At 39.9% G+C, this 14,508-nt stretch overlaps 1 protein-coding gene across 2 annotated transcripts in view; it reads left to right on the top strand.

The window, feature by feature from the left end:
* The window catches only part of LOC117251872 (chromodomain Y-like protein 2), a 51,641-nt gene extending 39,277 nt beyond the window's left edge, over nucleotides 1–12,364 (top strand). For both annotated transcript variants that reach the window (XM_033618455.2, XM_078176147.1), the window contains exons 4-7: nucleotides 7,679–7,851; nucleotides 7,947–8,157; nucleotides 9,971–10,114; nucleotides 10,212–12,364. In XM_033618455.2, the coding sequence (XP_033474346.2) occupies nucleotides 7,679–7,851; nucleotides 7,947–8,157; nucleotides 9,971–10,114; nucleotides 10,212–10,370 (687 nt within the window). In that variant the 3' untranslated portion in view covers nucleotides 10,371–12,364. The remainder of the gene's footprint in view (nucleotides 1–7,678; nucleotides 7,852–7,946; nucleotides 8,158–9,970; nucleotides 10,115–10,211) is intronic.
* The last annotated feature ends 2,144 nt before the right edge of the window (nucleotides 12,365–14,508 follow it).

The following is a 14,508-nucleotide window of genomic DNA, read 5'->3' as shown; positions in this document are numbered from 1 at the left end:
CTGCAGGTGTTTTGCAGTCACTCGAGGGTTTTTGACGACTTGCCTCCTCAGGAATCTGGTGGCAGCCGCTGATAGTTTCCTCTTTCTGCCACGTCCAGGTAGTGTAGCCACTGTTCCTTTAACTTTGAACTTGCGAACTATGCTTCCAACTGTATCTCTAGGAACATTCAGGGCTTTTGCTATCGTTTTGTATCCTTTTCCTTGTTTGTGCAAGGCAATGATTTCTTCTCTGAACTTTTTGGACAATTCTTTTGACTTAGCCATATTTCTAACATGCAGTCAAACGTCACTCTCAACAAAACCCTAGCCAGTCCAGGTATTTATGTGTTCTGTCTCACGCACACCTGAACTAATGAAGCCCTTGATTAGTTGCACCAGGTGTGCTTGAAACAGGGGGTTGAATAATTGTGATTAGTTGCATCAGGTGTGCTTGAGACAGGGGGTTGAATAATTTTGAGACTGCAGTAGTGATTAAAAGTAGCATTTTGTGTTGAATTTGGATAAAAACCATGGTAATATTAGTTTTATTAAACTATTTCAACTGTTCTTGTCTACTTTGTTTATTGCAAACAGCTGAAAAATTGTACATTTTGCCAATAAGCCTAATATGCAATGGGGGTTGAATAATTTTGATTGCAACTGTAAATTAACCTATCAACATTAAAAATAGATCTAAATGAGCATTCAGAAATCTGTTTTACCACAAGATGGCTCCTCTGCAATGGGCTGTTTATGATTATTTGGTATTTTAACTTTGCAGCGTTGGCGGTGAGAGTAAATCAATCTGTCCACCTGCTGTTAAATTCTACATCTCCTGATAGAATAGCACGGCTGAATTTCAGCCTGCATGCATATTTTTTCAGCCGAACATTGTTGAAACAGAGCAGCTGTATTGCTTCAAGAAGTTAGCAGAGTTAGATGCCCATCCAGGCACTTACATCATGTTTTATCTCATATCTGCATTGTTTACATACGCCATGTGCTCTGTCTGTTGACCTGTAGTAGAGTAGAGGAAATAACATTATCCTCAAGATGTTTCTCTTGGCTGCTACCCATCTGCCTGCTGCTGTTTGACGGTTACACACACTTTCAAAATAAAGGTGTAACCTGGAGATGATGATATAAATCGATGTTTTCACTTTGCATCAATGATATTGGATCGTTGATCATTGATTTGATATGTTGATCGTTACACCCCTACTTGACTCTGCCTTAAGTTGTTCAACATTTACCGCATAGTGAATGAAATTTACTGTCTGTAATTTTATCTGAGTTTATGTATGTCTGTGGTGTCTACCGCTCTCTAGAGTAAACTATTGTCTGCACTGTAGGGAGCAGTGAATAAGGCTACGTTCAGACTGCAGCCAAATCAGTTTTGTTTCTCAAATCAGATCTTGAAAACAGACTGACCGCACTCTTATTTGCAAGTAATCAGATTGTTTTTGTGTGTCCAGACATTACTAATCTATCTGCATGGGTTGCTGTGGTAACAATATAGGCATCAGTAGCTATGTAGCAATGCTGGTGATGCAGTTTTCCAATACAGAAGCATGAGAAATGGAGGTCTGTAAATTTGCCCTACAAACAATTTATTTTGGCGTCTGTCCACGGGCTGTTGTCCCTTATGTCCTCCTCTTTAGTGCTCCACTAGTAGCAGCAAAGATCTGCTCAGCACTTCCGTCATTCTGGATTTGACATAGTCATTGTGTGTTGCGTTCAAAGACACTTTGAAATCCTATTTGGGCGGCCAGAGTGTTCACACTGAAAGTCACATTTCATGTGGTTTTTTTCTTGCCAGACTTCCTAAAATCAGTCTTGATACAATGTGGATATGCCAGACAACATGATTTGGGCTGGCAGTCTGACCAAGGCCTCAGTGAACAAGGGAGTGGTTTTGGATATAGGCCCAGAAAAATGCAAGCTATTTATGCTTTGTGAAATCAAAAATTGTCCAACAGAAAAACCCAAAAGTATCTTTAGCTTACAATATCAAAAAGGCATAAGGAAATTATAAAGAACTAAACATGAAAAAAGTTTGTCAGACCTACTTGAATTTTAAAACATATGATTAATTGACCCCTAGATGTGGTGATTTCATTTCAAAGGAGTTGATGCTTGCTGTTGCAAGACTTTGTTTGTCTACAAATGTCCTCGAGGCGTCTGCTCACCACACAGGAATGTCACTTTGACTGCTCTCTTCTTCCTCTGTATCGCAGACTGGAACCAGAATCTGCCTATCTCTGCTTCTTATTTGAGCAGGATTTCTAATTCACCTTGCTAGAATATCATCACCCACAGTCACACACACACCACACCCAGTTAAAACTGGGGACAGATTATGCGCTTGGTGAGACAATTAAATTCAGAATTAAATTCACTTTGAGGTTGAATGGTTAATATGGGTCAAGGGTGATAATCTGATTAAAATGCAGCAACAGAGTGGGCAGATTGACTGCAGGCAGTGATGTGGCGGTGTGGGTTTCCAGATGACTTCTTATCAGGTCGGCTGTCTGACGATGTAGGCTTGCTCCCTTTTTCATCACATGAGGCAAAGGCCAAACGCTTGTCGGTTAATGCTGAATGATGCACTGCTGGCAGGCTGAAACTCTCTGCACAGAATGCTTTATTGGTCCCATTTGTTGAAGTACAATAATGCAAGTGTACTTAGCTGAAGGCTGATCATTGATTAATTGATTATTTAAGAGAAAAATGTACAACCTCAATTCCAAAAAAGTTGGGATGCTTTGCTGTGTAAAGTGTGAATAAAAATAGAATGCAATGATTTGCAAATCCCGTTGACCTTTATTCAGTTGAATACAGTGCAAAGACAAGATATTTAATGTTCACACTGATGAACTTTTTGTAAACATACACTCATTCTGAATGTGATGCCTACAATATGTTGCGAAAAAATTGTGACAGGGGCAACAAAAGATTGGGAAAATTATTGACTGTTCAAAAAACACCTGTTTGTAATATTCCATAGGTGAACTGGTAACAGATGATGGTATAAGGATTGGGTATGAAAGGGGATCCTCGAAAGGCTATGTTGTTGTCAAGCAAGGACAGCACAAGGTTCAACACTTTATAAAAAAAAATGCGTGGGCAAATAGTCCAACAGTTTAAGAATGTTTCTCAAAGCACAACTGCAAGGAGTTTAGGGATTTCATCATCTACAATCCATAAAATCATCAGAAGATTCAGAGAATCTTGAGAAAGCTGTGCACATGAGGGGCAAGGCTGAAAATCAACACTGAATGCCTGTGACCTTTGACCCCTCAGGCGGCACTGCATTAAAAACCAACATGATTGTTTAAAGGATATTACTGCATTGGCTCGGGAACACTTTGGAAAAACATTGACATTAAACACAGTTTGTTGCTGCATTTAGAAATCCAAGTTAAGACTTTACTGTGCAAAGCAAAAGCCACATATCAACAACATCCAGAAACAACGCTGACTTCTCTGTGCTCAAGCTCCTCTGAGATGGACTGACAAAAAGTGGAAAAGTGTGCTGTGGTCTGATGAGTCCACATTTGAAATTATTTTTGGAAATCATAGACGCTGTGTCCTCCGGGCTAAAGCGGAAAAGGACCATCCAGATTCTGGTACCAGCACAAAGTACAAAGCCAGCATCTGTGATGGTATGGGGGTGTTTTAGTGCCCATGACATCATGGATAACTCTCACATCTGTGAGGACACCATGAATGCTGAAGGGTATACATACAGGTTTTGGAGCAACATATACTGCCATCCAGACAATGTCTTCTTTAGGGATGTCCCTGCTTATTCTAACAAGACAATGTCAAGCCACATTCTGCACATGTTACAACAGTGTGACTTCGCAGTAAAAGAGTACAGGTACTAGACTGGCCCTCCTGCTGTCCAGACCTGACTATTATCACAAATGTATGGCGGAAGCACAAGATACAACAGAGTCCCCTGACCGTTGAGCAACTGAAGTTGTATATCAGGCCAGAATGGGAAACAATTTCACTTTCAGAACATCAACAGTTATTGACCTCAGGTCCCAAACGCTCACTGAGTGTTGTTTAAAGACAAGATGATGTGTCAAACATGCCCCTGTCCCAACCTTTTTAGAACAAGTTGCAGGTATCAAATTCAGAATGAGTGAAAATTTGCTTAAAAAACCCCAAAACAAACAAAAAAAACAACAAGGTTATCAGTTTAAACATTAAATATCTTGTGTCTTGACTGTATTTAATTGAATATATGTCAAAAAGGATTTGCACATAATTGCATTCTGTTTTTATTTAAGTTTTACACAGCATCTCAACTCTTTCACAGCTGAAGTTGTATTTGAGTCATTACATCGCATCTACATTAACAACTTTTCTTCCTATTGGTCCAAAACTGCAGCCAGCAGGAGTAGCTGCTACAGTCAAGTCAGTTGCTGCTGGTGGGTGGTTGGTCAGGGAAACAAGCTACCCAGAAAGTTTTCATGTAAACCTCTCACCTGCAGTCTGAGCTGCTCAGAAAGTCACCTTAACTAGCTAGAGCCAGTGTTTAGTTTGTCCATTCTGGGCTACTGCAGAAACAACATGGCGGACTTCTTGGACAAGGACCCACTTCCTATGTAGATATAGACGGCTCATTCTAAGGTAACAAAAACAAAAAGATTCTCACTTTCAGATGATTATACACTAAAAAAAATATACTTCTTATATCATATTCCATTTCAGCATACATATTCCCATAAATCCTTCACACTGGACATTTAAGACCCTGATGATGTAGAAACTATGTTAATTCAATGTCCATAGCTAGTATCATCTTTTCACTGGAAAACAATGTTGGTATCGTATTCGTATATAAAATAAATTTCAAAATATGGAAGTCAGATTGTGCGGTGACACTGTTTCTAGATAGGGCCAATCGCATTTTTTGTGTTCTTGCATCAGCTCTGACTAGCAGTGCCGGTAAAACACTACCGTTTTATATCATTGGCCCAGTTGTTTTGGACAGGACGAGAACTCTGCAGATAATTCAGCTCCTGGTGAAAAGCTCCTGAACATAGAACCGTGAAGGAATTCTTACCGTGAGTTCATGCTGGAAGTTTCATCTGGTTGCAATTTGCAGTCCTCACAGCTAGATGCCACTAAATCCTCCACCCTGTTCCTTTAAATGTACTATATCTAAGAAATGAGCCATTGACTTCCATGAAAAGGTACCATTTTAACTAGCATTGGCAGTCAATGCGTTGTGCTGACAACACATGAGTCTGTGATACTTTAAATTGTAAAACAGACATGATAAAGACATTGTAACTTTAGACAAAGCCTCCTTTAAAACCCCACTGTGCTCTGGAGCTATTTTTTAATGGAATGTGGCTTCTTTTGAAGTTTGCTTCTGTTTAATTCAATTATTATTCATTCCACTTTGCTGAAAGAACTTGCTGTTTGTAGATGTCATGGTAAAATCGATCAAGATAGATAAAGAAACAAGGCAAACAGAAGGGTATGACCCAAAAATGTAGAATTTAATATACTTAGAAAATAAAGACTTAAAACAAGGTCTAAGATATAAAACACACACCGTATAGAAAGACAGATAACACGTCACCTCTTACTCCCACTGTACGAAATTGAAACCCAAATATCCCAGATACAGCCGCGGCCATCTTGCACTGGCAGTATCATTTGGAGCCTGAGGCTGAATCCAAATGTCCAGACTTCACCGCACTTGCGGACTCGTGGATTTTGCAGGCGCGTACCCAGGAAGTCTGGGAGTGCTGAGGGCCGTCCAAATCCACAATTCAGCCAGTCCACAAGGGGCCTCAAGCTGACTTTCTGCAGACTTCCAGAGAGTCCACTTGGGGTGCAGACTTCAACAGATTTCACTGATTTAATAACCCAGTCCACTGCAATACGGACATGACGTTGGGGTTTTTTCAGGTGCCAAAAAAAACAGTTTAATGCATAAAATAGTTATTGATAGTTAGGTCTATTAAAATGCTATTTGAATTGCATAGGGCAGAAATAATATTCAAACACATCATGATGCAGAAATATGTTGAAGTATAGGCTATAGAGGGAATGAAAATGCATTTTATTATTGCAGCCTTTCCGGCTGTGCAGTGAAATAGGTTAAAAAATTACTAAACTAAAGAAGGTTTCTAATGTAAGTAATGCCCAATTTATTGAGTCATAGTCCTGTCCTTATTTAAGAACATTTCTGTTTTTGAACCCCTGTAGCCTGTTATATAGAGATGTATTAATAATTTTTGTTCAGTCACAAAAAAGGCAATACATGGGATTTATATCTTGTTCTCTTCAGGAACAGATGAGTAGGAACTAATTATCAACTCATATGACATATATATGAATATGACAGCAGCGATAGTTGAACGTTTCCAGGGCAACAAGTAAAACAATCTCAAGGGCTGTCTATCAGCAGCTTGCAGTCTCTGCCATTGCAGACTTTACGTGATGACAGTAAATACATCACACTATGTACAACTGAAGTCCGCAAGGGCTCAGTCTGCAAGTCAACATGGTGGATACTTGGATTCAGCTGGAGTCTGCACAGTAGCTATCTCCACGGTATGGCGTTCCCGTCCAAACCCCTGTCTGACCAATCTCAGGCAGCCCTACTGAATGTGAGCACACCTATTGGCTAGTTACAACCAAAGTTATCAGAAAAATAAACACTTGACCATACATCATAAAAACTAAAAAAACTAAAAAAATCTAAAATGACAGAAACCGTCTTTGGGAAAAATGTAACCTGTACATTGAACATTAAATTCAGCCCATGTTGTATCCATGAACATTGAGGGGGCAGGGCTTATGACCTATACTGTGGCCAGCCACCAGGGGGCGATCGTGACGTATTGGCTAAACTTTTAGGGAGCTGTCATGTCAATTAGTTCATATAGTCTGTGATGTGAACTAAAAAACTACTTTCTAAAAAAAAAAGAAGAAAGCGGAACAAATTAATAGACATGACAAAATGAACTAATAAAACAAAGGCTTCAACACAGTGTATCAAACCAATAAACAAGCTCTCTCCAGTGTGAGAACTACCGACCCTCCACAACTGGAGTTCTGACTAGTAATACAACCAATACACAGCTTCCAAACCGCCAAATGGCTCACCATCTGCTTGTGTCTCCTGGTCTTTTAACTGTTGGGGTCCTAAATCAGTGAGTGAACACCGGTGTGTCACCCACAGAAACCATAAGCAGGAGGGAAGGCTGACACACACAAGAGACACACACACACACACACACACACACACACACACACACACACACACACACACACCACTGCACCTGTAACAGTAACAAGAGACTGAAAGCCTACATTATGAGTAACTTTAGCAGCAGCACTTATAAAATTAGATCCTGCAAATCTGTGGCCCCTAAATTGAAAATATTAATCATATGGTGCCTTGGTACATTAGATGAGTAGTGCTATTGTAAATGCACTTTCCCCATTAGCTGTCACTGTCAGTATTGTAGGAATAAAAGCAATCATTCTTTCATACCCAGTGTTTATCATTATTTCTGAGACATGTCTGTCTGCCGAATCTTTCAGTGGATGTCAAGCTTTGCTCTAAGGATTGAACTTCTATATATTATTATTTTTTAAAACCTTTCTTCGTGTGTCAGGTGAGGTAAGACTGTAATTTGCATCTCCTCCTATTTCTCTGCAGATCATGAAGGAAGTGTGTCGAGCTCTGGGTAATGCAGCTGCTGATGACAGTAAATTATTGTTGCTCAGCTCTGTGGGGACCGTTTTCTGCAGTGGCCTGGAGCCGTCATACCTGATAGGTCGGCTGTCCACTGACCGCAGAAAAGAGAGCAGCCGCATCTCTGACGCTGTGCGGTAAGAAGAAATGTTTCTGCTCTTAACACTGGCTCTCTTTTCACTTGCTATTACACTTTACAGAGCTGGCACTGATCGTTCTGTGACCCCTTTAGGGAGTTTGTGTTGGCATTCATCCACTTCAAGAAACCCATTGTGGCAGCAATAAATGGACCTGCTCTGGGCTTAGGGGCCTCCATCCTGCCCCTGTGTGATGTGGTGTGGGCCAGTGAGAGGGCCTGGTTTCAGACTCCGTGTGCAGCCCTCCATCTCACCCCCTCTGGATGCTCCTCTTACACCTTCCCACAGATCCTGGGTGTAGCTCTGGTGGGTCAAAGCTATATCGAGGCTTGTTGTAATTTGATTCCCCTTATAACCAGTGGCGCCCCCAGAAATTTTTCACTGGGGTGGCCAGATGCCCACTGAAAATCTTTGGGTGTCACACCTAAACTGAAAGCCATAACTATATGTGTCAGCAGCAGCATGTTAGCTTCAGGGCTGGGTGATATAATGACTATTTATGATATATCGATATATTTTCAAGCAAGATATAAATTTAGACAACACCGTTTATATCAATATAGAGTCAAGTTGCCTTATATAATGTAACCAGTGTGCATCTCTCCTCTCCACACATTTCAGCCCCACTCATTCACTCACAAGTTCTCCAGCAACACTCGGAGAGACACAGAGCTGCTCCTCTGTTTAATCTGTCTGTTAATTAGTCTACAATGGGACTCGGCCTATATGTTGCATATGCTACGCTAAATCAGTCTGTGAGATGAATGAAATGACCGCAGTAGCACACGTGCAACCCAGCGCATAGCGTGTTGCTGTTATTCTTGGTAGTTGCAGTCCATTGTGTGACATGGAGACAGCGCCTGGATGCAGGCAACCGATGTGTTTAAAAAAAATAATGTAGCAACAACACAGACGTTTCATATACAAGACGTATATAACAAGGACAAAGTGTCTCTCGCTCCTTCCCTCCCTCGGCCTCTCTGGTGATGCTGTGTAACATAACTAAGATTAATAGCCTAAATGAATAAAAACATTTAAATAATTTTCCAGCACTAGATTCATTTAAAGGCCGTGGAAAAAGACTTTTTAACTCCCACAAAAATACTCTAATGGTTTCAAACTACAATGGATTTAGGACACCTTGATACTTGTATAGTCATCGGCAAACCTTTAAACCTCTGTAGCTCCAGTGCTGTGTGCAAAAACATTAACGTACAGCCCTGCTTTTAATTTTACATAATTTTTTTCATGTAGAAGTTGGGGAAAAAACAGAAGGGAAAAAATCCCTGTCCTTGCATTTTATTTATATCAGTGTGTTTATATAAAAATGCTTGTGACATCTCAAATGTGACCTTGACTTGCAGCTGAACATGCAGCCCATATTATACAAAAAAACAGATATATATATATATATATATATATATATATATATCTCGTGTATCGCCATTCAGCCTGTAAATGCCAAGATATGAATTTTAGTCCATATCACCCAGCCCTAATTATCTTTACTTCTTCCATCCTTACCTTTCACAATAAAAGCCCTAGACAGACACTACATCACTACTTACCAGAGGGAACTTATCCACATGCTGAAGTATTAAAAATCATTTTATATGTGACATATATGTGACAAAAAAGGCAACTTATTATTATTATGAAAAAAAAAAATCCTTGGCTGGTGGATTTTTTCAACTACTGGTCCTCTTGGCCAGTGAGTTAAAAAGTTAATTTCAGACACTGCTCGTGGGCACCCATAGAGCTCATTTTCATTCAGATATTTTGTAGTGAGAGGTCAAGGGACCCTTTTGAAAATAGCCATGCCAGTTTTTTTCTTGGCAAACTTTAAACTAATGCAGAAGCGTTATTTAGCCCCCTTTCTACTGCTGTGACATGGTTGGTACCAATGGATGCCTTAGGTTGTCTAGTTTCATAAGATACCACTAACAAGATGAGCCTGTGGATTGCCCCCTGTGCCCCCATCCCACCTTCAGGGCGTCACTGCTTAAAACTCCCTGATTCCCCTTTGTTTACCCAAATCAAACCCAATTTGGTTGCCTGACATATTGAAAATCATTTGTGACCCCCCCCCCCCCCCCCCCCCTTCTTTCTCCAACGGCAGGCCAATGAGATGCTGTTCTGTGGAAGAAAGCTCACAGCACAAGAGGCGTGCAGTCGAGGTCTGGTGTCACAGGTCTTCTGGCCAACCACATTTAACCAAGAGGTGATGCTGCGTGTGAAGGAAATGGCGTCATGCAATGCAGTGGTAGGTCCTGATCTAGACGACTCAGAGGGCAAAGCTTTTTCCCGAATATACCTGACCCTAATGAGTGACCCTTTCCCCTCTCTGTATGTTCTGAAAGGTTTTAGAAGAGTCCAAATGCCTGGTGAGGAGTATCCTCATGTCAGTCCTGGAGGAGGTGAATGAGAAGGAGTGTCAGATGCTGAAGCAGCTGTGGTGTTCAACCAAAGGACTGGAGGCACTCTTCAGTTACCTGCAGAACAAAGCGTATGAGAAGTGAGCATCCACAGCCATCGGTCAAAGGGGTCAAAGGTTACCTGCGGAGGGATGTGCAGGATGATGACGGTGTGATCTCAGACTGAAGCAAAGGATTTTTGTTTCCATCCATCAGCAGAGGGGATTCACTGGAGTCCTGTTTGCTTCCACGTGTACCACCAACAACTTCATCATCTTCTCTTGTAAATCAACTTATATTTTATATTTATTAAACCCACAGCTGTCCAGATGTTTGTTCTCTCGGAGGCAAAGAGCCAAATGTGCATTGCTTAAACACATAAACACTGAAGGTGGTTCTTCAGGGAGGTACAGAGTGTTTTGTACATATGAGAGACTTGATATGATCAGGATGTATGAAATCAGTATGTGTCTGATAGCACAGGATGATAAATAGGTGATAATATATATTAATATATATTTATTTCAAGCGTGTAAAAGAGTTGCTTTCTGAATATAAGGATTTGCTTTAGTTGCTTTTTGTTTTGAAGTGTAAATTTGCATGAGGACACTGTTTCCTGCTCCTTACATGCACATTCCATCCTCTCTGTACGGACAGACGAGAACTGGCCACACATGCTCGTTCATGTCAGCGGATCATAGTCAGCGACTGCGGTGAAACGTCACGAAAGACTTTTTGTTTTTTTTAATGATTATTCATTATTCTTACTGTTAAAGTCTTCATTACACAGAACAGGCATCGTGTTTGCCAGTAATTTGGTCATCATTATCGTAATCACCATAAATTTGCTCCTGTTGCATGAAATCAAGATTAATGCTTACGTGCTAATGAAACCGTCTGGTGATTACAAGTACATAAAAAAATCATCGTCACATTGTCAACATCCATTTGTCTTTAGGTATTTTCTCCTGCAACAAACTGGCAAGCGTTTATTTAACTTTTATTTATCGAATACAGTCTAGCTGAGGTCAGGATTTTTCTTTTAAGGTGGACTTGTTGGAATTGAAATGCAAATTGGAGTGGGATTAGAGAACAGTGGAAGCTTAATGGGAATGCCAGCACTAAATATACAAAATGTCCGTTAATAATAAAGTGGTGTTTTGGGGTTGAACTGGTGGCACATGGATTTGATCCCCTTTAGTTAGAGCTACATACACATGCAGTACTGTGGTGGTTCATCTGTACAACATGGCTTCCAGTTATTGTGTGAAACGCGTGATCATCATGTTGATATTTCCCGACAGTCATTTCTTAGCTGTGTATTTTTTTGCGAGCACACAAAAAGAGATGATAATTGTTGGTCCTCCAGTTAATCATGTTGTGACTACACTAATTGTCAGTGATCTATATATCGTGGAAATGCAACAGTCGTGTAGCCGGAGTCGACTTTGTCCTTACCTGCATGTGATGATTCAAGATTTCCAGACATTTTATATATCGCGATGTGTATTATATGTAGGGATCTATTTTGTTTTACCAAAAAATAAAAGTAGGTCTGTGAGAATTGTTTTGTAAAACTCAGAAGATATTTGTCCATTTTTGCAGTGGTACACATGCAGCACAGGATAATATATAGATGATGTGGACTGTTTGTGTAACTATTTGCATGTAATATACTGTACATATGAATGTGTTGCCTGTGGAAGTACCTGGTATTTCAGGGTATGTTTTTGTATAAACATTGTAAGTATTGTTAGAAATGGTGCAGTTTATTTTTGTATTTATTTGAGATAACTGTTTGGATGTGCAGTGCCATTGCCGTTGTCTCCTTTGCTCCAGACGCCCACACGACTCTGTCAATCACTCTTTCTAAATTATTCCGTAAAAACTTTAAAGAAGAAAATGGGGCAGATCATTTATACATATATAGTTTCAAATTCAAAATCTGTAAACACTATTCCCACGTGAATGTTTACCTCTTGAGCTGACATTAACAGATGAATTATTTTGTCATAAATTATCAAAGTCATGTCAGATAATTTATATATATATATATGTATAGGTATGAATGGATGATCAATAAAATGATCTTTATTGTATTTCAGATTTGTCAATTTCAAGTATATAAGACTCAGTGTCAGTGTTCCATGGTGTTGTTTACTGATTTTCAGTCATCTGTTGTATTTAACTACAGGGTATGATTAATAGTTTGATGAATTATTTAAAAACTACTATAATTAAAAAAAAAAAAAACTTAAAGGAATACTTCACCCACATGATGACCATTTGTAAATTCGTTACTCATGCTGTGTTACCTTGAATTTGTTAAGAAAGTGGCAAACATTGACTCATTGATTGATTGGGGACCTTATTTAACAACAGCAACTCTCACACAACTCATGCAGTATAATTCAAGTCTCATTTATCCGGTTGTAAGCTCAATGTTTCCGGCACATTCTCACTCCGGCCTCATCACATATCGACTTTTGGTCATGGACTTTCCACGTACGACATGCAAGGTACCCTGGGTACATTGGTTGCTGATGTTCTGGGATGCCGTGTCAAGTTCTGCCTGTTACATGCATCGTCTTCTTTCAAAATACACTTCCATTTTCACAGGAAATTAACTGTTAACATAGTCTCTTTCAAAATAAACACACTATGTCGGTATAACACTACAAATTTTCCTTCAACAACTAATGCACATGGTTGGGTTTAAGCAACAAAAACACATGGTAAGGTTTAGGAAAAAAGAACAGGGTTTGGCTTTAGAATCTTACAGGACGTGAACACCACACACGCACTTTGGCCACCTTAAAGGAAATGGCCAATACAGACAGTACTTACTCACCCTCATGCCGACAAGAAGTCCAGTGTAGTTTTTTAATCCACAAAACTCGTTCGGGGTATCGGAGGATAACAGCTAGCCGGAGTTTTCCATACACTTTAAGTGCATGGAACCCACATCCAAACAAGAACGTCTGAAGGTTCTCGAGTCTCGCGCGAGTTGCCATGTAAACACAGCACTCCTGCAGGGCAGGCTAACTGACCACGGTGAGAAATGATGCTATAAAAGTTGAGTAAATTACATCTTTTCAAGTCAATTTTGCATGCCGCAGCTTCAGGGCACTTGGATTATGACGGACGAGCCGTTCTGATGTTTTTGAAATGCATTAGCAGAGTTTTATTACATTTTCAAAATGATTTTGGACGTGGGTTCCATGCACTTCAAATGTATGGAAAAATCCGGCTAGCTGTTATCCTCCGATACCCTGAACGAGTTCTGTGGATTAAAAAACCATACTGGACTTCTTGTCAGCATGAGGGTGAGTAAGTACTGTCTGTATTTTCATTCTAAAGTGGCCATTTCCTTTAACTTTTGTCTTGTCCCGCGTGTTTCCCCCTGATGCCGCCGGGCCCAGTTAAACTATTACAGCAACCAGCTGTGCATCATGCCGACCTTAAAGGACGCCTTTTTCTATTGGTTTCTGATGACCCAAGTCACCGCCCAAGTGCCAAATTTCAACGACTTCAGAGTGAGACCGGGCGTAAATTTCCCCATCACATGCATTTTCACTAAAAATCCTTTGTATTGGAGCCTGACTTTGAAGAGGACAAAGATATGTTTCTGTTACTTTCTGTTCAATTTTATATTCTAAGATTTTAGCAAAAATGCATGTGTTTGGGAAGTACTGGGCATATGGCTGGATAAATTAGACCTGTTTGAGTTTTTTTTTTTTTAACAAATTTTCTTTTATATAGTTTTGTTGTTGGTGGTCCCCAATTAATTGCTCAAAATGTTTGCCATATTTTGTGGAGGTGTGTGAGAATAATACAGTTTTCTTCATAGTTTTAAGGTAACAAGGCGTGACTAATTGATATACAGATGATAATTTTGTGGGTAAAGTATTCCTTTATGCTCATAAAACTGTAGATTTATTTAAGTGCACCTGAGTTTATCCTTTTACGTAAATTTGCCAGATATATAATCAGCTACAGAAAGGCAGTTCGGCAGTTTAGTGACCAAAGACTCACTGAGGCTTAAATGATCAATCAGTTGTCATTGATTGTGATTTTTCTTCTTTCCTTACTTCCACCTGTACAATCACTTCCTCGTCCTTGTCTGCTGGTAAATAATAGTTAGTGTTCCTCGTCTCCTCTTGGCTTTAGGGTCACAAGATGAGGTAAGGATCTGTCTAATGTTTCTCCTGAATGCAAATCACACTGATCCTTTAAGACATGG

Source organism: Epinephelus lanceolatus, chromosome 2, assembly GCF_041903045.1.
Source record: "Epinephelus lanceolatus isolate andai-2023 chromosome 2, ASM4190304v1, whole genome shotgun sequence".
Classification (NCBI taxonomy): Eukaryota; Metazoa; Chordata; class Actinopteri; order Perciformes; family Serranidae; genus Epinephelus; species Epinephelus lanceolatus.
This window is presented reverse-complemented; position numbering and strand designations above follow the sequence as displayed.